General features: G+C 39.7%; 1 protein-coding gene across 1 annotated transcript; it reads left to right on the top strand.

The window, feature by feature from the left end:
* Window positions 1–5,604: 5,604 nt before the first annotated feature.
* LOC135743663 (uncharacterized) lies at window positions 5,605–22,460 on the top strand. The gene is made up of 11 exons (XM_065261434.1): window positions 5,605–5,639; window positions 6,127–6,165; window positions 6,379–6,558; window positions 6,643–6,788; window positions 11,810–12,074; window positions 12,171–12,310; window positions 13,381–13,472; window positions 13,607–13,724; window positions 19,836–20,033; window positions 22,233–22,274; window positions 22,357–22,460. Exons 1-11 carry the CDS (start codon window positions 5,605–5,607, stop codon window positions 22,458–22,460), a joined length of 1,359 nt encoding a protein of 452 aa, XP_065117506.1.
* Window positions 22,461–23,128: the final 668 nt, after the last annotated feature.

Raw genomic sequence — 23,128 nt, 5'->3', positions numbered from 1 at the left:
AAGAAATTATAAACAGTTATAAAAAAGAACAAAGCACGTAAGTAAGGTCTAAAATTGGCATTGGCACAAAAATCGAATCAAATGAATAATAACAATGTCTTTATTGTAAATATTGAATATTATTATTATTATTATTTTTAGAGCAACAGTAGTGATTTTCTCTTTGTCTTGGGTTGTTTGATTAACATTATTGAAACAAACTTAAGTAGGTTAATTGAGGTTACTGTCTCTTTAAAGGTATAGCGGAAGATTTTCTTTTTCCGGGTGGATCATCAAGACTATTGGTCATCCCAGTTGTCAATAATTCTGATGATATGTTTATGTAAGGCTGTCGTATGTGCTCGTCCCTAAGTTCGCTTTCTGCACTTGCGCACTTTCAGGTGTATATGTGTGGTCGGCTACGGTTTCAGTCACTTATTGAAGCTCGCATTCTCACCGTGTTTTTTCAAAATGTCTGAGGGTCGCAAGAGAAAAAGTGTTTACGAATTGTATGACGAAAGAGAAAGGCCTCTGAAGAAAGAAACAAGACCAGAGTGTTTTTGGGAGAATATTTCACACACTGGCGTGCGCTAAAAGCACAGGTTGGGCTTCCCACTGAAGTTTCTACTCAACAGGTAAAGTTTGTAATGTAATGTAATATTTTGGAGAAATCCATTTAAAATCACTGCTAGTAAAAGTTGATATAAGCTATGATTAGCGATGTTAGCCCTGGCACAAGTCACGAGCCGCGCAGACACAGTAAAGATCTCAATGTATAAGCCATGCCGACAGTAACTTACAAACAGAGCGAGGAGAAGAGGCTTGTGCATGCTCTCGTTTAATAGGCGTTCCCTCTTGGGAGCAGGTAGAGTGTTGTGCATGTGCATTTTTTTTTTAAAGTGGATGGGAGGTTTCTTCAAAGATTCAGGAAAATCTTCCGCTATACCTTTAAGATAAGCCTGGACCTGGTTTCTACGGTGCCCTAGAAGTGCATATCATCGCTGCCCGATAAAACTCACGTATGTCCAAAATGGTTACTTTTCAGGAACACTGTATTTCAAAAGCAGTTGAATGTAGCGTTGTCATACTTGGTACGGCATCTTTACATGTAACCATATTCTTGCCAGTGTAATAATATAATAAACATCTGACCAAAATTGAGTTTAAATGGACATACGTGCATATTTTACAGTAACGGTGGTCGATACGCATTCTTCCGATCATTAATTAGAATGGCCAAGTCACAGAGATGGAGCGTAACAGAGATGGAGAGGAGGAGACACGTGTGAGCGTGACTGAGACAAAGAGGAGGGGACACAGTTGAGTGAGATTGAGGCGGAGAGGAGGAGACATGTGTGAGCGTGATGGAGACAGAGAGGAGGAGACATGTGCGCGCATTACAGAGACAGAGAGGAGGAGACATGTGTGAGCTTGACTGAGACAGAGAGGAGGAGACACGTGTGAGCATGACAGAGACGGAGAGGAGGAGACACAGGTGAGCGTGACTGAGATGGAGAGGAGGAGACGCGTGTGAGCTTGACGGAGATGGAGAGGAGGAGACACGTGTGAGCGTGACGGAGACAGAGAGGAGGAGACACAGGGGAGCGTGACTGAGATGGAGAGGAGGAGGTGCGTGTAAGCATGACGGAGATGGAGAGGAGGAGACGCGTATGAGCGTGACGGAGATGGAGAGGAGGAGACGCGTGTGAGCATGACGGAGATGGAGAGGAGTAGACACGTGTGATCGGTGAAGCAGACAGAGAGGAGGAGACACAGGTGAGCAAGACTGAGATGGAGAGGAGGAGACATGTGTGAGCTTGACTGAGACGGAGAGGAGGAGACATGTGTGAGCGTGACAGAGACGGAGAGGAGGAGACACGTGTGACTGTTGTAGCGATTCAGCGGGAGGAGGGGAATAAAGTTATTTGAAACACTATAAACCTCCGACTGAAATACTATGGGGATTCCCAAGGGAATCTTAGATTTTAGCTCAAAAGGGAATACTATGTATAATTAACTGTAATTAACTATACAAGTTTATCAGGTTTTACCTGGCGTAGCAGAATTAATAATAACAATTAATTAATATGTTCGTCCACCGAAGACATATATCCATAATCGTATATTAACGTCTAAGAAATGTTTATTTCATGGCCTTTAAAATTAACCTTCTCACTGATATACAGTGCTACTCGCAGCTTGTAGCAGGATCAAAAGGCAGAAATAGTGACTTTAATTTCGTGAGCATTGAACACGGAAACATTCAATTGTGAAAATGCAAAACCGGTTTATTAACTACAAAACGAAGTACACACAAAGACTAACTAAACATACACACATACAATAACATAAAACATAGATGAGAAAGAAAAGACTGAAAAGCTAGAGAGAGAGTAAAAGATTGGCAATAGCACTATTGCTTAACATCTGCACAAACCATCGGAAAATCTCTAAGGATCGCCTTAATTTTCAAAAGGGGTAAAGCTTAAACATCAGCGAGTAAAACGAGTTTATACTTGCGTTTGGCTCTTTGTGATGTAGTACGAAGTTTCTGGTGCGCGCGGGTGCGAGCAGGGAGATAGAGAGAGAATCCAGGTGTGTTCGTAAGTCCGTTTGGTTGTTACGTATGGCGGATTGTTCCGCGTAAATTGTCCGAACTCGAAGTGCAAGTGCAAGCCAGGAAATTACTGTCCCGAAGAGTAGGACAGGGCTCAGAGAAAAGATGATGAATCCGAGGGATTCTGGGTGAGTCTCAGCGAGTTTCCAAACTGCGCTGACGGGTTACCTGAGTAACCGAGCGACTGAGCGCTCCTGAGTGATTGAGCGATTGAGCTACTGAGCTCCTGAGCGCTGAGCAATGATGGCTAGGACGATAGGCCGTTTTGACCTTTCACGCGCCCAGCCCATTTTAGGTGAATGACCAATGTGCGAAGTGTTCGATCGCGCGGGAAACAAGCCTTTGTTCTTTCAGACATCACATTTGCGTAATTGCCAAATGATAAAAGTTTGTTTCCATAACTCTTCAAATCGATATTAAATGACATTGATGCGGCTTATGGTAATATGATACATAGAAATGATTAGGAAATAAAGAGTGGATTAATTTGATACTAGACAAGACATGGGTTTAAGATCACGTTGAATAATAATTTCATACCTAAGATATGAACCATGCTACAGTGAACAAAATCTAACTAAAGTGTTAACACACAGTTACATCACACATATAAGATCATGCAGTAAAGGGATATAAAATATATATACATTTAAACAGCTCATTGTGATCTTTAAACGTGGTTTCATCAGAGACATATCGTCTGTGCCCCCTGCTGTGTCTCTGGCAAGTGTCGTTCGATCAGTTCTCAGGTTTCTCTGGTGGGATTCCTTTGAACCTCCTTTGAAGGCTGCATTTGTTTTAATTGTTGCCCATTTTACACCACTGATAGGTGGTAGATATCTGGGTGATTGTGCTATCAGGACACAGGGTTATCTAAAGTCACAATTTTAGGGCTGTTTACGATCCAGACGCCAAATGGCCTCAATCTGACTCCGAGAATTTGCTACACTGTGACGGAGACAGAGAGGAGGAGACATGTGTGAGCATGACGGAGATGGAGAGGATGAGACGCGTGTGAGCATGACGGAGATGGAGAAGAGGAGACACGTGTGAGCGTGACTGAGACAGAGAGGAGGGGACACAGTTGAGTGTGATTGAGACGGAGAGGAGGAGACATGTGTGAGCGTGATGGAGACAGAGAGGAGGAGACATGTGCGAGCATTACGGAGACCGAGAGGAGACGACATGTGTGAGCTTGACTGAGACGGAGAGGAGGAGACACGTGTGAGCGTGACAGAGACGGAGAGGAGGAGACACAAGTGAGCATGACTGAGATGGAGAGGAGGAGACATGTGTGAGCTTGACTGAGACGGAGAGGAGGAGACATGTGTGAGCGTGACGGAGACAGAGAGGAGGAGACACATGTGAGCGTGACAGAGACGGAGAGGAGGAGACACGTGTGAGCGTGACAGAGACGGAGAGGAGAAGACATGTGTGAGCGTGACGGAGACAGGAGACAGAGAGGAGGAGACACATGTGAGCGTGACAGAGACGGAGGGGAGGAGACACGTGTGAGCGTGACGGAGATGGAGAGGGGGAGACGCGTGTGAGCATGACTGAGATGGAGAAGAGGAGACGCGTGTGAGCATGACGGAGATGGAGAGGAGGAGACACGTGTGACGGAGACAAAGAGGAGGAGACACATGTGAGCGTGACAGAGATGGAGAGGAGGAGACGCGTGTGAGCATGACGGAGATGGAGAGGAGAAGACGCGTGTGAGCATGACGGAGATGGAGAGGAGGAGACATGTGTGAGCATGACGGAGACAGAGAGGAGGAGAAACATGTGAGGGTAACAGAGATGGAGAGGAGGAGACACGTGTGAGCGTTACTGAGACAGAGAGGAGGGGACACAGTTGAGTGTGATTGAGACGGAGAGGAGGAGACATGTGTGAGCGTGACGGAGACGGAGAGGAGGGGACACAGTTGAGTGTGATTGAGACGGAGAGGAGGAGACACGTGTGAGCGTGACGGAGATGGAGGGGAGACGCGTGTGAGCATGACAGAGATGGAGAGGAGGAGACACGTGTGACTGTGACAGAGACAGAGAGGACATGTGAGCATGACAGAGACGGAGAGGAGGAGACACGTGTGAGCGTGACGGGGATGGAGAGGAGGAGACGCGTGTGAGCATGACGGAGATGTAGAGGAGGAGACATGTGTGACTGTGACGGAGACAGAGAGGAGGAGACACATGTGAGCGTGACAGAGACGGAGAGGAGGAGACACTTGTTAGCGTGACGGAGGTGGAGAGGAGGAGACGCGTGTGACCGTGACGGAGACAGAGAGGAGGAGACATGTGTGAGCGTGATGGAGACGGAGAGGAGGAGATACGTGTGAGCGTGACGGAGATGGAGAGGAGGAGACGCGTGTGACCGTGACAGAGAGGAGGAGACACATGTGAGCGTAACAGAGATGGAGAGGAGGAGACACGTGTGAGCGTGACTGAGACAGAGAGGAGGGGACACAGTTGAGTGTGATTGAGATGGAGAGGAGGAGACATGTGTGAGCGTGACGGAGATGGAGAGGAGACGCGTGTGAGCATGACGGAGATGGAGAGGAGGAGACACGTGTGACCGTGACGGAGAAAGAGAGGACATGTGAGCATGACAGAGACGGAGAGGAGGAGACACGTGTGAGCGTGACGGGGATGGAGAGGAGGAGACGCGTGTGAGCATGACGGAGATGTAGAGGAGGAGACACGTGTGACTGTGACGGAGAGGAGGAGACACATGTGAGCGTGACAGAGACGGAGAGGAGGAGACACTTGTTAGCGTGACGGAGGTGGAGAGGAGGAGACGCGTGTGACCGTGACGGAGACAGAGAGGAGGAGACACATGCGAGCTTGACAGAGACGTAGAGGAGGAGACACGTGTGAGCGTGACTGAGACAGAGAGGAGGAGACACATGCGAGCTTGACAGAGACGTAGAGGAGGAGACACGTGTGAGCGTGACTGAGACTGAGAGGAGGAGACACAGGTGAGTGTGATTGAGACTGAGACAAGACACATGATTGAGATGGACACGGAGAGGAGGAGACACAGGTAATAGGAGACAGGGTTGGTTGTCTTCAAACAAACTGTTATAAGTCTCAGCCTTCATTGTTAAAGACAGACAGACAGACAGACAGACGCAGCTTTCAAACATGAAGAAGTTTAACAGCTGTCTGCTGATCTTACTGGGTAAAGTATTACCATAACACTTCATCTCAAAATGACATTTCTCCATATTTCTAATTATTATCACAAAGATATTTTAAAATTGTTTCTCACCATCTACCGTGGACATTATGTGTTACAAATATTTTATTTTAATCTTTTGTTTTTTTCTCAGTGTACAGCTGTTGAGTTTTTGTTTTCTTTGATTTTAACTAAGCAAATGAAATGTAAAATAAATGCACATTTGTGTCTAAACATGAACATCTCTTTGTTCTACGATGTCTATCCAGTATTTATGCAGGGTAAAAACCCTTGGACAGGTGCTTACATTTAATTCCTTTAAAACCTGAATTTTGTCTTCATCGGTTTTTAGGATTTCTTTTAATTCAAGAAAAGACAAATGGAGCAGAAGGTAAGAACCTTTGCTTTACATGTTCTTTATTTGAATCGGAGCATTAAACACAGCGATAGTTTGCATTTTAAATAATTGTTTGTTCTCTAGATGTCTTCTTTACTGACTGCTCTTTATTCTTGAAACATTAACAGAGAACATGGCACGATTGGGCATAACCACCCAGTCATCAATTTATGCAGACTTAAACTCTTTATATGCTGTTGATGGCAGACGCGACACGTGGGCCCATACTAACACAGAGACAAACCCGTGGTGGAAGGTAGATCTGTTAAAAGTATATAAAGTGAACAGAGTGGTCATCACCAACAGAGATAGTTACTATTATTTCCGGATAAATGGGGCAGTGATTCGTGTTGGAAACTTTTCTGAAGACTTTTACAGTAACCCCATGTATGGCTTTTCTTTATCTTTTATCATTGATTCAACTGAGACGAATAAAGTAATCTTACATCTGTCTCTCTTCTCTTTCTGTAGATGTGCTACCATTGTTACGATTCCATCTGGTGCCACTGAGACTTTCTATTGTGCTGGAATGAAGGGACGTTATGTTCATGTGCATATTCCTGGAGATCAGCACATTCTTACTCTTAATGAAGTTGAAGTCTATGAGTTTTTGGCAGGTAAATGTTTGTGGTATGTAGCAGATGTATGATACCTCATCCAGAATTTTTCTGAATATCTGGAGCTGTACAGGAAATGGAATTAAGTGGCAACGTCTAACCGGCTCCAGCATTTAAGTTTAAAAACTCAGACGTGCTAAAGAGACATCAGAGCAGAGATTGTAACTTCTGTTGATAGAATGTTTCTTGTAATTTTAAAGGGGATATAACATAAAAATCTTTGGAAAAACATGACTTTTCCATGTTTAAGTGCTTTTCTCAAACTAGATTGACATTATGGTGATCAATGTTTGCATTTCATCAGCGCATTTGCATTTAAAGGACACAACCAAAAACAGCACATTTTGGCTCACATCTATAAAGTGGCTATTTGAACTTGCTATAATAAATGATCTGAGGGGTATTTTGAGCTAAAACTTCACATATGTGATTCATTTGACATCTTTAAAAAGTCTTGTGAAATGTCCTCTTTAAAGTGCCCTTATGGGGAATGTCAGGTTTTAATTGTTGTTTATATGTCTAAGTGATGTTTTTAATATGCTTTAAGACAAGCCACGTGCAGTCTCATAGTCTTATTAATTGTCTTATTTTCCTGTGTTTTTTATTTTTTCCTTAGTTTTTCTTGTAAAGCTGCTTTGAAGCAATGAAACACCGTAAAAAATTTTTGGGAAGGCAACCCATATCAACCTAACTTTGAAAGCATAAGATCTTCAGAGCGCTCTCCAAAGCCACACTAAAACACATTCAATTCAGTTCAATTTTATTTATATAGCGCTTTTCACAATTGTTAATTGTTTCAAAGCAGCTTTACATGAGTAGATGTGGGGGAAAACACAGAATAATCAATAGATAATATAAGAAGTAGAATACAGCGGCTAAGAATAAACTGTACAAGTGAGCGTAGTAATAATGTAACGTATACAGTAAAGTGCTAAGTTAAAGGAACAGTATGTAAGAAATGTATATAAATTAATCATTAAATGGCCCTGAAATGTCACTAGACATTAAGAAATCATTTTCATTTTAAATACTTATATCACTGACAACAGTGGTATAACCAGGATATTGTCATTTACAAAGTGGAGTTGCAGCCCTCAACTGATGTTTATGTTGTCGTTTTGTATATTGGCCACCAGCTGTGTGATTGCAGTACCAGTTTTAGCCACATGTTTTGTGATTGCAATACCAGTTTTGGCCACAATCCTACATACTGTTCCTTTAAGCCAATGGCTGACTCTCCCAGAGATGAAAAAACCCCTAGGAGAAAAACCCTGTGGGAAAACTCCTAGAAGGACAAAAACCCTTGGGAGACATTAATATATAAACACGGTAGGGATAGGTAAGCGGATTAAACTGGTTCAGCCGGTGGTCATTGGTTGCGTATCGGCTGGGCATCACGTTGAATGACAGCCAGTAGATCAGTGGTGCGATGACCTTCACAGCAGCAGGAACTGGGTTTGTTTGTCTCATTGTCCTCGGGGTCAAGGATGAGACAGGGAGAGAGAAACAAAATCCTATTAGTGTAGGGGCCGTTCGCATGTAATGCAAGTGTCATACAGTATTGTGGTTTAAAATCTGCTCGGTTCCAGACAGGCTACCTATTGCGGCATAAGTATATTACCCACATCAACTCTGCTTTTAGCTATTTTTGTCAGGAACTGTAGACATGGACGAATGAACCCATACGCAAACGATATCGGGGAGTGAACACTGAACATTTAATAACAAAGAACAAGAAAACAAAAGCCCACGTGGGGGCAAAACTACATACAACATGAAATACACTGACATAACATGATTAACAAGACTAGATGAAAACTAAACTGAATGAACAATGAGCACAACTTGACATGACAGGAATGAACACAATGAACCAGCGCAAGACAAGAGACAAGAGGAGATTAAATAGGGAAACTAAACGAGGGCAACACAGGTGCAAGGGATGAACTAATAATGAATAATTAACAGGGAGAACAAGGGGGCGGGGCCTAGAGACGGGACACCAGAGGCCATGCCACACTTAACAAGGCATGAACCTCCACATGAAACAAGAGACTGTCAGAACTCTGCCACCACAATAAAACATAAATATAAAACAGACTCTCGTGGCAGAATCCTGACAATTTTGTTTGTATCGTTATAGTTGTTTCTAAAGGACCCATCACATTATAACGATAACTATATTAGTGTCCACACCATTGGACGATAAAGGTAACTTTTTTAATTTGCTCACAAGGCGCATAACTCGTGCAAATCATTTAACGTAAAACTTCAAATAATAGCCCGGGCTTTTATTTTCCCAAACCTATTGTCACACCAGGCGTCTAAAAGAGACAGGCGTCTATAAGAGACAGGCTTTTAATTCAATTGTTCCAGCATGACACCAGGAGGTTACCACATATTACGTTTTATTTATAATTTGAATGTGTTTAACAAATTAGTTTGTGTAAGAATAACAGTCTTAAATTATTGGCAGCATGAATAAAGCAAACGAGGATATGCTTTTTATTGGTTGTTATTGACCCCCAGTTTGAGAACCACTGTGCTTGACGCTTAATGTTAGTCAGTTCATGGAAGTTAATGCCGGTTAACATAGAGGGCCCTATTTTAACGATCTGAAACGCAAGTGCGAAGCGCAACGCGCAAGTGAGTTTGTGGGCGGATCTTGGGCACTGTTGCTATTTTCCCGGCGTGAGAAATAACTCTTGCGCCACTATCACCACAATGCTCACCACTATGATTTCCCTTATCTCGTGTATTAATATTTTTAAGTGTAACAATTTATGATTTGCAAAAATAACTGTTGCATCTGTGTAGATTAGATAAGCAAAGTGTATGCGCGTTGTGCACGCTATACATTATGGTCAAGCATGCGCCCTTAAAATAGCATAATGAACAACGCGCAACGCGCCACTGACTTTAAACTTTTTTTTCTGGTCAGTGGCGCAATTGTTTTTTGAAACTGCAAAATAGCATCAGGGATGGTTTGCGCCGGAGCACGCCTTTTTTTTTGCGCTGACCCACCCAGGGAGCGCAAGTTCATTCCCTAGTTTACCGACGTGCTTCTGTGACGGGAAAAACCCGCTGTGCGCCGGGGCATGCGTCACTGACAAAGTCAATTGCGCTGGGTGCAAGATAGGGCCCAAAGAATTAATATGTCATGTTTAATTACTATTTTTTACTGATTTTAATGTACAACAAAAAAGAACATATATGTATATAAGAATACAATTATTGATCACTTAGTTGCATTAAAGTAACTTATATGACAGTTCAGAGGCTAGTAGCAAAAGCGCAAACACCAGACTGGCTTTGAGAGCAAATGTGATGTATGACGTTAAAATATGCTTAGTCGTACATCAAGAAACGATTCTGAATCGAATTGGGACCCTAAGAATCGATTCTGAATCGATCCATGAGGGTCCAAGCGATTCCCATCCCTAACCAGCAGCCGTGTAAATCTAAACCGTGAATCTAGTAGTTTGTGTAATCTAATATCTTACCTTTGCCGTAGTCAATGTAGTGGAATAAAAATCATTATGTAGTCAACTTCAGAGCAACTGCATCAGCGCTGGATACCTGAGGTCATTTTATTTTATAGATCTCAGCAATGAGTTTCTTCACAGTGTCATCTGTCATTTCAAGTGCGCATGCACTTAAAGTTCAGATAGATTTGATTGGCTGTCAAAAACTTATCGTTCATCAGTAAAAAAAAAAAATCGCCCAGAAAGTGATCCCAACGAAATCATTCATTGCATTTATTATTGTTATATAGTTCTGGTGTGAACTCTGCTATTCTCTTAAAAAAAATTTTTAACTATATGTTTGAACGGCCCTTAAGACTGTCTTAGTTTTTACGTCCTTTTCTTGTGCCATGTTTTGTTGGTTTAGGAAAAACATATGGTAGTTGCTGTTTGCCTTTCTTTTCGCTTGGCCTGCATAGGGTAATGCAGGGTTATTCAAATCTTAGCCAGAGCACAGCATAAACACACCTAAGCAAGGTCTTCATGATCACTAGACAATCACAGGTGGTTAAGTTTGATTAGGGTTGAAGCTAAACTGTAGTGTAGGGTATACGCAGGTGTATGGAGTATACCCACTTCTTTACTAGACTACGTGGCCACACCGAAAAAAATATTAATTCAATTTACTCCATTTTTTTAAGGTAAGTGGTAGCAATCAATTTATTTAAGCTAAATTTAAACAAAAAAAGAGAAATACAAAACAAAACAAAAAACTTTTGTTTAAATGTAGCTTAAATAAATTGATTGCGAACACTTACCTTAAAAAAATGGAGTAAATTGTATTAATAATTTTTTTCAGTGCAGCTATTTTCATAAATAGACATTTCAACTTCTCCGGTTTCAAAAATAACTTCATGCACACATGTCAGTTTTCAGAAAAGTGTTCATTGACACGTACAAGCCAACGTAAGCCAATCAGAATCCCGAAAACAGCAACGCATCACTTCCTGTTCCTCTTCTAAACAAGGTTGCACTTTTGGCATAGGTGCAAAGTCTTGCGGATACTGTGACGTTGGATGCATAAACATCTATATGTCTCAGTTTACATGCAACTGTGCAACCGAAGATTTTCAAAGTCTCCACTCTGGCTGGAGTTTTTAGAAAGAATCGGAATTCAGGGGCGAGTTCTCTGTTTGCGTGTAAACAAAGGGCGCAAACGAAGGAAAATGTCACAGTTATTCAAAATAACCATACGTGTAAACAGGGCCTTGGATGCCATGGGGTATACCCACTTCTAAATTCTAAATATTCAGTAATAATATTAATTTCATAATTATCCTTATGCTGCGAAGTCAAGCAGCTAAGTGACAATACTGGCCCATTATGGAGTGAACTAACACAGTGTTGTTAAAGCTGGGGGTGGCTTAAAAAAAATCAGGAGTATACCCACTTCTCCAGGCAAAAAACAGCAGTCTTTAAATCCCCATCAAATCTTTTGCTTTGGCATTGATTCAGTAGAAACCTTTTCTCACACACAGTCTCTGATATCTTCAACAGTTGGAGACGCTACGCAATCCTCAACATTTGAAGACTGGTTTGCTGAAAAGGGTATTGATGGTAATCGAGGTCTCTCACAGCAGTTTACTGGATGCACACAAACCGTTTCCGAGAGTAACCCATGGTGGAGATTGGATCTGCGTGATGTTTACTGTATCAACAGTGTTGTCATCACTAGCAGATTTGACTGCTGTCCAGAAGAAATTAATGGAGCAGAGATTCACATCGGAAACTCTTTAGAGAACAACGGCAACAACAATCCACTGTGAGAAGCTCTTTCAGTGTTTATTGTGCTTATGAAGGTTAAAAGATCATCACACAACCAAACACTTCTTTATTTCATCTCTCTCTCTCTCTTTAGGTGTGCTGTTATTTCTGGTATTCCTGCAGGTCAATCCTTCATCTACTCATGTGGTGGGATGGTAGGACGTTATATCAATGTGTTTCTTCCTGGAGATGCCAAGATTCTTACTTTGTGTGAAGTGGAGGTTTATAAAGAAGGTAATCTGTAGTATTGCTTTTTAATATCAGCTAATAATCATACAGTATATTTACTCTCTCATTTGTATGTTCCTCTGCTAAATTAAAGGGCAACTATTATGTCATTTTTACAAGATCTAATATAAGTCTCAGGTGTGTCCAGAATGTGTCTGTGAAGTTTCAGCTTAAAATACCCCACAGGTCATTTATTACAGCATGTCAAAAATGACCTTATTTGGGTGAGAGCAAAAATATGCTGTTTTAATGTCTGTAGCTTTAAATGCAAATACAGCTCCTCACTTCCTTACAAACAAACAGACAGTGAGCACTTTCAGTTCAAATAGATCTGATTAATACAGTCTGAGACAATAATATCTAGTGGACAGAGTACAACTGGCTGAGGGTGAAAACTAGGACTGTAAGTGGGCGGGGCTTCATCAATGTGACCTCACAGTCATCTGGTGGATGTGTTAATGTTTAATTCAAAACACCTGGAAATGAGCTGCACGTGTGGTTAATTTGCCTACATGATCATTATACATGACCTTGATACTTGATTATATGTATATGGAATATTGTTGTGTTTGTTACATTTTAAAATTGTATTTAGCATTTGAATTACTTTTCGTGATTTTCTTCTCTTTATTTATATCAGCTCCCACTCGCTGAATGAATTGAGAATTTACCCATACTTTTCATCATTTTAGTTATGAAGATGTCAAAGTTTAAAATGCATGTAAAGAATCTCATTATCTCTGACGCAGAATAAATGCAAAGTCCCTGACCATAAGGTGCTTTTCAGTGGTCTAAAAGGAAGTGGAGATTGACTTTGCATTGGTCCGTTTTTATAAACTTTTATAAACTGTTATAGATTTGGATGGCAATGAAATTACCACACCACCTGGATGGTGCCTTGCATGGCTGACACTGCCGTCGGTGTATGAATGTGTGAGTGAATGTGAGGCAAAAATTGTAAAGCTTTGGATGGCCATAGGTCTGTTAAAAACGCTATATAAATGCAGTCCATTTACATAAGGGGTTTCTGAAGTAGATGTTTAGACTGTATGTATGTTTATCAATGTTTGTTTCAGATACCTGTAAACAAAGAGCTGCCGTGAAGATGCAGTTTAGCTCCAGCTCTGATTTGACTGACGTTACAATGAGAGACAAAATACTTCAACAGGTGAGAATAGAAACAAATGAAGTTGAATAATTACCAAACAAACATTTATAATAGCTGGAGAAAGTTTAAAATCTTTATTGTAATGATTGGTTCTCCTCTAAGTTTGCAGCCTGTTTCTTGTTTCTTGCTCAAAGGCACTCAGTTCTGGATACAGTTTTGGTTTGTTATTTTTTAAAGCCAATAAATCAGTTCATCTGTTAGTGCTACTGTATGTGGCCTTTACTTTTGATATTCTGATCATTGATGGACATGGTAAGCAAACCAAGTATAAGGATAATTTATAGATTTTCTCTCTCGAAAAAAACAACAACCCTCGTGTCAGTGGTGGCCAGAATAAAATCTGTTGACACAGAGCCCTGTAAGATCTTAAATAATTTTGATGATCAAATAATTACCTGAAAACAAAGTCTATTCAGAAAAACTTTAACTGTAATCTGTTTGTATGGCAAACTATAAAGATTTTATTTTTGGTGTAGTTACAGCATCCAGCAAACCAATATCAGATTTTTTCATCCATCCAGACACAGAAATATCATGTGTGCTTTTCCCAAAATCTTGATGGGCAATTTATTTTACCATAGGGCCACATGAGAAACTAAGAGAGCTGCAACTATAGCAGAAAATGATATGGTTTTGATTAGTTACTGTTTCTGGTAACAAACTATTTATTTTTAATATTAACCATGACTTAACTATAGAGACCATGGTGTTTGTTTCATTTCTAGTTAAACCATTGTAATCACAAACTGTTAATTTGTAAAATAAGAAAGACAGAAGTCTTTACTAAAACTCCTTTATAGACCATAGTGGATCTTTTTCATTTCAAAGGGCCGGATTAAACCGAAAATGCTCTAGGGCAGTGGTTCTCAACGTTATTCCTGGAGGCTCACTGCTCTGCACATTTTGTATGTCTCCCTTATTTAACACACCTGATTCAAATCATCAGCTCATTAGAAGAGATCTCTATGAACTGATCTAAGTCTGTCAGATAAGAGAGACATACAAAATGTGCAGAGCAGTGTGCTTCCAGGAATGGAGTTGAGAACCACTGCTCTAGAGTAAATAGGGCCTCAAACTTTTTGAAAAATAAAAAAATAAGCAAGAAACATGCATAACATTTTATTTTCAAGATTTCAGATAAATACAAATTCCCATTTATGTCTCAACTTGTCAAGAGAATAAAAGTGCTGTCTTTCATGATAAGTAAGAGAGAACTTGCAGTTGATGGAGATTATTTTTATTGTTAACAGTTGGGATCTCTTCTGGCTAGAAGATTACTTATAAATGTCGAAATGCAGTGGTCTCAAACCCCTAAACAGGAAATAATTAAGGTGGATGAAAAACGTGAGTTTTTTTATTCTGTTCATGTACTTAAAGGCACAATATGTCATTTTCACCACTAGAGGTCGCTAAACTACCACAATGGCCGCAGCTTGATGATGTTAAGCGCATGTAACGATGTGAGATGTAGTCTTCACCTTTATTGTCACTAGAAATCGATCTGGCAGTTGACAGGATTCATAAATCATGGTTATTGTAACCAATAAAGATCACATTAATTGTGATAAATGTCAATAAATATTGTTGAGTCATCTCGTCGATAAAGAGAAAACGTTGTCTGAGGAGTTTATAAGTCAAGTTCATACGTCCGCTATTATCCACTGGGTGGCGATCTTACCCAACTTAAACACTGACGCATTCACTCAACACTGAAAACACAGCGTGTTTTCATCAGGCTCTGAATCTGATCTCTTACAAAAGTTCTTCACAAAAATGGAATTATCTCCGCTTTTAGCTGAAAATTTAAGAGGTGATAAAAGAACAAATGAAGGTAGGATGAAACGGTTTTTTTGTTTGTTTTTGTTTAAAAGCGGATGGCGTCGTGCCTAACAACTACCCTTAGCTGTTATAAAATGCACTGGTAACCCACTGCTTCTTGGGGTTTATTGCTTTAATCTAAATTAATCTCACATTTTTATTTATGATAAATTAACCTTAATTTAACAATTTTCAGTTTTTTAATGCTCTAATCAACATGGGTGTGGACAAATATAGATGTTTGCTGCTGCATCATTTGTGAGCTGGCCTGACAAATTAAGTCAGAATGAGCAAATTTTATAAAATGAGTGTTTTATATTTTGACATTCTCTATTACAAAACTTCAAAACAATGCATGACTTATTTGAATCTTCAACCTGTTTGAAGTCAGCAAAGGTAATTTAGAGAAAAATTTCAAATTACCACAAAATTACCACATCCATACCTTAAACTAATAGATTTAATAAATAGATTTAGCACACACAAAGTCAAAAACAACATCAATATATGTTAAACTTTTGATTGACATTGAGACAGACAACTTTAAGATCTACTATAATGCAAGGATCTTTAATGTTAACACGTCAGATATTTTTCCACAGTTAACCAAACATTCACTTCAGATATACCAGATTATAGGCCCTACCTGCATGAATTCTTGTCAACACAGATATTTTTAAAACTGTAATTTTGTGTGGCTGTCTTTACATCGGAGTCGCGCACTTGCGCCTCTGTGTGCACGCGAGGAAGATGGCTTTTGAGTCTTGTCGCTCTTAAAGGACAAGTTCGGTATTTTAGACTTAAAGCCCTGTTTTCAGATTGTTTATGATGAAACAGAACGGTTTTGACTGAAATTTCGACATTTGCGGCTGCCCTGAGAATTTTCGCGTGATTGTGTTTCACCTCACACCTCTACAATGGGTTTAATGGTGCACTGGAACAATCCTTCCTAAAATGCATTAAACTTTCGTTTACAAAGACATGAAACTCACCGAGTGGTCAGGGGTGTTCACTGATATGCTCACACAAAAATCGCTGCAAAAGATGCTTTCCAACAGCTGTTTTAGCATTCGTTGTTAACTTGTGGACCTATTTTTCCAAACGTCTCACACCCGTACATTCTTCCGCTGAGAGCTTGAATAATAGACACTCCAGCCCAGGTGGTGGCGCTAATCTGCCATTGCCAATTGCAATAATAGAAACAAAGTTCCCGGCGTGGAGTAATACCGTACCTCACAGCACATCTAATACAAGTCAATGGAGTTGGCAAAAACTACGATAAAACCTGTTGGAATGCGTCTTTTGCAGCGATTTTGTGTGAGCATACCAGTGAACACCCCTGAACACTCGGTGAGTTTCTCGGTGAGAGACACGCATATGTCGAAATTTCAGTCAAAACCGTTCTATTTCATCATAAACAATCTGAAAACAGGGCTTTAAGTGTAAAATACCAAACTTGTCCTTTAATAACTCTTTAAACATTAATCAGGTCCCGAACTTTATTTCTCTTAATAACCCTTTTAACATCAAGCAATTAAGTCCTGCAATTTATTTTTACATTTCTGCATGCTTTAAAAGCTGTAAACCAAAATACGCGGATGTAGGGCTGCACGACTAATTGCATGTGTTTGTCACGCGCATGACGTCAGTAATGCCGGTTTCTTGAGTAGTAGTAAATCGCCATCAGCTGTTTTCAGATGGAGCAGCTTTAACTACACAGAGCCGTAGTTCACTGACAGTCGGGTCAATTTCGCCTTAATTATCGCAGATGTATCGCCTGCGATATGTATGTGATATGGCCCAGCTTGTCAGGGAACTACGGGTCTGTGCAGTTAATGTCGCGCCATCTGAAAGCAGCTGTTGGCAATTTAATACTAATCAAGGAACCGACATGCTGATGTGATGTGCATGGTATCGCATGCGATTTATCGTGCAGCCCTACGTGGATGAAGACCCGTCTTTGCCTTAGATCATTTATGATGTGTCACCTCTCAGAAAACGTACAAATACATCATTTTAGATCTTTAATGACTATTTAGACTTTAGAGCATTAGATTTGCTAGACGAGAGCTTAATGTTCTTATTTTTATGAAAACCTCTGACTCATTTAGACAGCACGGGTCACAGTAAGGGTGCATCCTAATATATTCAACTATACGCTGGACCAAGGGCTTTGCGTTAATCACCCTAATTAGTGGCGTTAAAATGAATTTGCGTTAACGCGTTATTAACACGTTAATTTTGACAGCCCTACTTTAAACAAATATAACAAACAAATCTATTTCTTACCACGCTGGGAATAGTTAGATTATGCTTAATCTTGAAAACATCTTTAATGAAACAGCCTTTAAACACGAGTACACATGGCACATGTTTCACTTGTTTTTTCCCTCCCCTTTGAACCTACGCTTTACGCGTGTCATCTTCTTCTTCTTATGTTTAATGGCGGGTGGCATCCAACGTTAAGGTGCATTGCCGCCACCTACTATACTGGAGTGTGAACTAGATACGCGTCTCATAACACAAGCTCACTGTTCTTAAAGGGGCAGCACCCAACAGTTATGGATGATGTAATGAAATAAAGTTTTTTTCATTATAATGTAAGCTTACAGTGTGGCTAGATAGAAACAACAACAACAGAGCGATGTGCGCTAGAAGTTATTTCTTCCGTATGTGAACTACTAACACTGCGCAGACGATTGGGCTATAAATGATCACGAGAGCGATTGGAAAGCAATACTCTTGCGATGGTTTGATGTCACACACCGATCAATATGTGCAGTCCCACATGAAGTCCCCATTAAGAAGTGCAAATGTCACACATGTTGTGCCTTTAAGAAATATGCAAATGAGAAATATTATACATTTTTGTCATTCATTAAGCAAAATTACTTTATTTACAGGTTCTTGCGAGAAAAAATACCCTTGAAATTAACCTGTCTTTGATTCGGCTCATTTGTTTATGAAAAACAAACTTTTTGGTGTAGTCAAATATATTAAATTAACCCTCTTAATATCTACATAGTAATATTAAAATTTATTGAGAACTAGATTTTCCTAAGTTAAATGATAATGAATACACAATTAATTCATGTACAAAATGAACTGTGTGGAAATGGTAAGTCATATTATAGATTTTATTGTCACGAAGGATGGATGGCCGAAATGCATCAGTGTGCAGTGTTTGAGTCCTTATTTGAATGTTTTCCAAGTAAGCCATGTTTTGAATAAAGACTTTTTATATTTTGGAACTGGAAGTAGTGCCTTGGATCTTCATTCATTAGATAACATGAATTAAAATTTATTTGCACATGTTGTAAGGAATACCCACAATCCTTTGTGCCTGAATATTTATTTTTTTAAAGCTTTTTCACAGAATAAGAACTGATAAGAACTTTATTTGTTAATACAACGTCATATAGGTTTAAGCTCTTATGTTATTGATTGTATTTTGTTGTAAATGATAATTTTGTGAAGTCACCGTTCAGGTAATCATTATTTACTTACATGAACCTTGTTCAGCACATTTTACTGTATTTCTCTCTACAGTGCTGACAATGCATGTCAAAAACACAGTTTTGTGTGTGTTTTATGTGGAGAAACTAATATTCTCAGTGTGAATAATAAGGAGCTTCCTGATCTCTGCTTCAGTCCAGTTTGCAGATATTTCTTGTGGTGAATGTTGATCTAAATAAAAACCCTGTGTCAAAAAGCTGAGCAGTTGGATGCAATTCTCAATCTCACAGCTAGATGCCGCTAAACAACACACACTGGATCTTTAAATTGAGTGGCACATAATGTTATAACATTTTTAAACTACTTTTGTATGCATGCTATCAAACTTCCGAATACTGTACCTGATATTGTACACAACCCAGCCCTATACTTCATCCTATGATATGCACTGAACTTTAACTCAATCTTAACTCCTATATCTTTACAATTTAACCTTGCTGAGTTATTATGGAAGAAAAACAATGACATATGTTTTTGAAATAAAACAGCCTGTTGAATTGTACTACTTGAAAAAATATGCATTGTATTAACCATGCTTGAATTTTAATGCATTGTATTTTTAGGTCTTGCATTTTTAAAGGCTGAAATTCAACATGCGTGTATATTGTTGCTGTGTATATTTTACTTCAAAACATTTCAAACACATTTTCTTTATAAAAAATTCAATAGTCCATATTCACCTTAAAGATTTCACTTTAAAATATTCGGTCTGTTTAAAAATACGAAGTAAAATATTCAGCAGGCAATTTTCAGTCCATTTAAATTCGCGTCCAAAAATTCAGTTGTACAGATTTCAACATTTAACATCCAGGGGGAGGAGCCAAGATGGCGCCGAGGAAAGTCGTGTCGTGAGTGACGTCGTTTTATTTTGTGCAAACTTTTAACAATTGGTTACTCAAAAACGAACTTGTAGGTGCTGAAAGACTTTCTTATATATGTTTTGCTAAATCGGATAAATAGAGAGAAAAGGATCTACTCCCCAAGTGATTTTTTTGGGTGAGATCTGGATGTTTAGTTGAACTGATGCAGTGATCGCTAACTTCTTGGAAGGAAAGATGAAGGCAAGTGTCGGAAAGTCGAGGGAGAAGCTACAAGGACCCACGGAAATGGAAACTGAGGGGGATCAAATTAAACGGGTCCACGACTATCTGAAACATCCCACCTTTGAGCCTGGAAGACAGTCAGGAGAGTCTCCGGCGAACAGTCCAGCAAAAAAAAGCATTAATGGTGCTTTTCCATTGCATAGTACCCCACGGTTTAGTTTAGTTTGGGTCGGGTCAGCTCACCTCACTTTGGCGTGGTTAGCTTTTCCATCGAGTTTAGTATCACTTCATAGTAGGAGGGATTATAGGCATGTTGTTATACTTGCGCTGCATAATGCTGTGACATCATACAAGTGAGAGCGCCGTTGTACATTCCCATACATTCATTTATTTCTCAGTTCGCCACAAAATAAAAATGGACCACCACAAATAGATGTTTGCACATCGCGTTTATCACTACCTCGGTCTCACATGACAATTTCTGTTCAAACACCGGTGGCGTCAGTCGACGGCGCTCCGTTGAGCCTCATTGAAGTTGCATTTAAGCATATATGCGAACGTGCGCATCGCGAATGTTCCGCCACAAACTGCAAGAATGGAAAAAACTGTTATGGTGTCCCTGATTCTCAACCTGTGGATATTTCTTTATCGCTAAAAGGGAGTTTGGGAACTTAGCAGAGCACAGAAGACAACATGTTTCCTCGAGACAGCAAGCTAGCACTAAGGTAAAGCTAATATTTACATTATAGCGATGACGCTGTAGTGACGAGTCTGTCAAACCAATCAGTGATCTACAGTGTTTTCGCGTCACGTTTGGTATCAGCTCGGATCGCTTGTGTAAGGGGGTGAAATTTTATATCCCCCATCCATCCGTTTGGCCCAATGACGAAGTCCAAACCGCATGGGAAGGATTGATAGCGCGTTCGGTCTTTTCCGGAGCTTTGCAGATGACGTTTTGGCGTTACGTAATTTAGGTATATTTATCTCTAATCTGACTCCAAAGACAAAGATTTAGTTTATTTTATATTACAAATTTGATTGATTATTACTTTTAAAACTTACAGAATTTAGATGGATGTTTGTTTATTTATTCTGATAAAGCTCTGGTATTACACTCGTTCATTCGGTTCTCACAGTCGCACATGATCCTAGTACGGGCCTCATAATTAATATACTGGTCAACGGTCGTAAGCGAATCAGTGTTGGTCGCTGCCAGAGGTTGGACTATACGCTTAAGCGGCCGCTTTCTGCGTGCTCAACTTTAAACATACTTTATTTAGTCCCCTTAGAGGTGACACTTAATTATTACAATTATTATTTCTAATCAAGATTAATGAATAGAATAACATTGAAATAAACAGAGGTTGAGGCTGACCCTATTTAGAGTAATCAGAAATGTTACTCTAAACGGAAACACAGCCTCCACGCTTCTAAGTACACTTAAACTAACGCCAATTGCTATTCGTATCTCACAAATCCTCAGCTGATGTATTATTCACTATCTAACTGGGTTTGGGCCGATCCTAGCCTGATTTCAGTCCTTACGGTAACTACGGATACAACGATATTACTTGCAGTGTCAACATTTACCGAGCAACACAGAATAAAATCAAATATAACAATTTATTAACCAGGTAGGTAAAACATAATTCAGAAGCCAATTCACATTCCAATTCAAATACGAGAAAACAAATATAATCAAATGAGAATAATGCATACCTGGCAAGTGATGAATATCTGGTTACAGATTTCTCAAAGTAAAATAAAATACATGATGCTGTATCAAAGATACAGCATCATGGGGGTGAATTTCCATGAACAGAAAGACCCACTGAACCATTTTACATCATTCCCTTAAATATCCAGAGAGACAAAGCATATAGGAGTTTGCTACTGATTGGTTGTTGTAAAATTCAGGGGTGTTGCCTAATATACATACAGTGGGTGATTGGTCAACATCTCTAAGGTAGGAGTTGTCTCCCAACATTAGGTTAAGTTTACTTGTTTATTGTCACAGATTAACATGTGGTGTTTGAAAATCAAGTGTAACTCTCCAGGGAGTCTCCTGTATTCGAGATAAAGTTCTGGTTCCCGAGAGGGGTGTTTTGGGGGTCTTGGTCCCCTGCCGTGAGTCCTGGAGGAAAACTTGTTGTGTTGCATAAAAGTTATCTTTTGATGTCCTTGTTGCCTCAGGCACCTACAGGGCACACACACTGCACTCTCGGGCATCCATGCTGTGTTCCCAGGAAGGGCTGACCTTTTGGTCAGGATCAATCAAAATTCTTACAGTATTTCCCCGCTTGGCCCCGCAGGTGAATTGTAATAGGGTACCTGCGGGGTCAGACAAAGCAAAGAATTTTTTTTTTTTTTTTTTTTTTTTTAGAGTCTTTGGAACACAGATATCTGCAGTGGGGTGAGGGCACAGGTATCTGCAGTGGGGTGAGGACACAGGTATCTGCAGTGGGCTGAGGGCAAGGGCAGCGTGTGTGGATTCCTGTGTACATCAGAAAAGGTGCCTGATGTGCAGTACTGGAACATGGTGAAGGTGAAGATCAGGGCACTGCCAATGGCACACCCTCGGAACACCCAGTCCCACCAGGTGTATGTGTAACAATAGTCTTTGTAAGCACAGGAATGCAGATGTTATAGTATGGAAAAGGAGCAAGTGGTACGATAGGGTCAAATATATCTGATCTGTAAAATTACCATCATTCTTTCCCACTGTTGTATTTGGAGTTTAGCTGAATTAAAAAGGTACTTGGTCTCTGGATATTCAAGGAGAGGATGCAAAAGATCAGGTTAAAACAATAAAAACATAACATTAAAGTATGCATATTATAAAAATAAAACCCAGAATATTCTAAAATAACCTTCAAGTATGCATATTATAGATTATATGAAAATAAAAACAGAGATTGTTAAAATGATCTTCAGGTATGCATATTATAGATTGTATAAAAATAAAACCCAGAAAATGTTAGAATAACCTTCAAGTATGCATATTATAGATTATATGAAAATAAAAACAGAGATTGTTAAAATGATCTTCAGGTATGCATATTATAGATTGTATAAAAATAAAACCCAGAAAATGTTAAAATAACCTTCAAGTATGCATATTATAGATTATATGAAAATAAAAACAGAGATTGTTAAAATGATCTTCAGGTATGCACATTATAGATTGTATAAAAATAAAACCCAGAAAATGTTAAAATAACCTTCAAGGATGGATATTATAGATTATATGAAAATAAAAACAGAAATTATTAAAATGAT

The sequence above is a fragment of the Paramisgurnus dabryanus genome, chromosome 2 (assembly GCF_030506205.2).
Source record: "Paramisgurnus dabryanus chromosome 2, PD_genome_1.1, whole genome shotgun sequence".
Classification (NCBI taxonomy): domain Eukaryota; kingdom Metazoa; phylum Chordata; class Actinopteri; order Cypriniformes; family Cobitidae; genus Paramisgurnus; species Paramisgurnus dabryanus.
The sequence above is the reverse complement of the archived record's forward strand: the minus strand, read 5'-3'. Positions and strand labels throughout refer to the sequence as shown.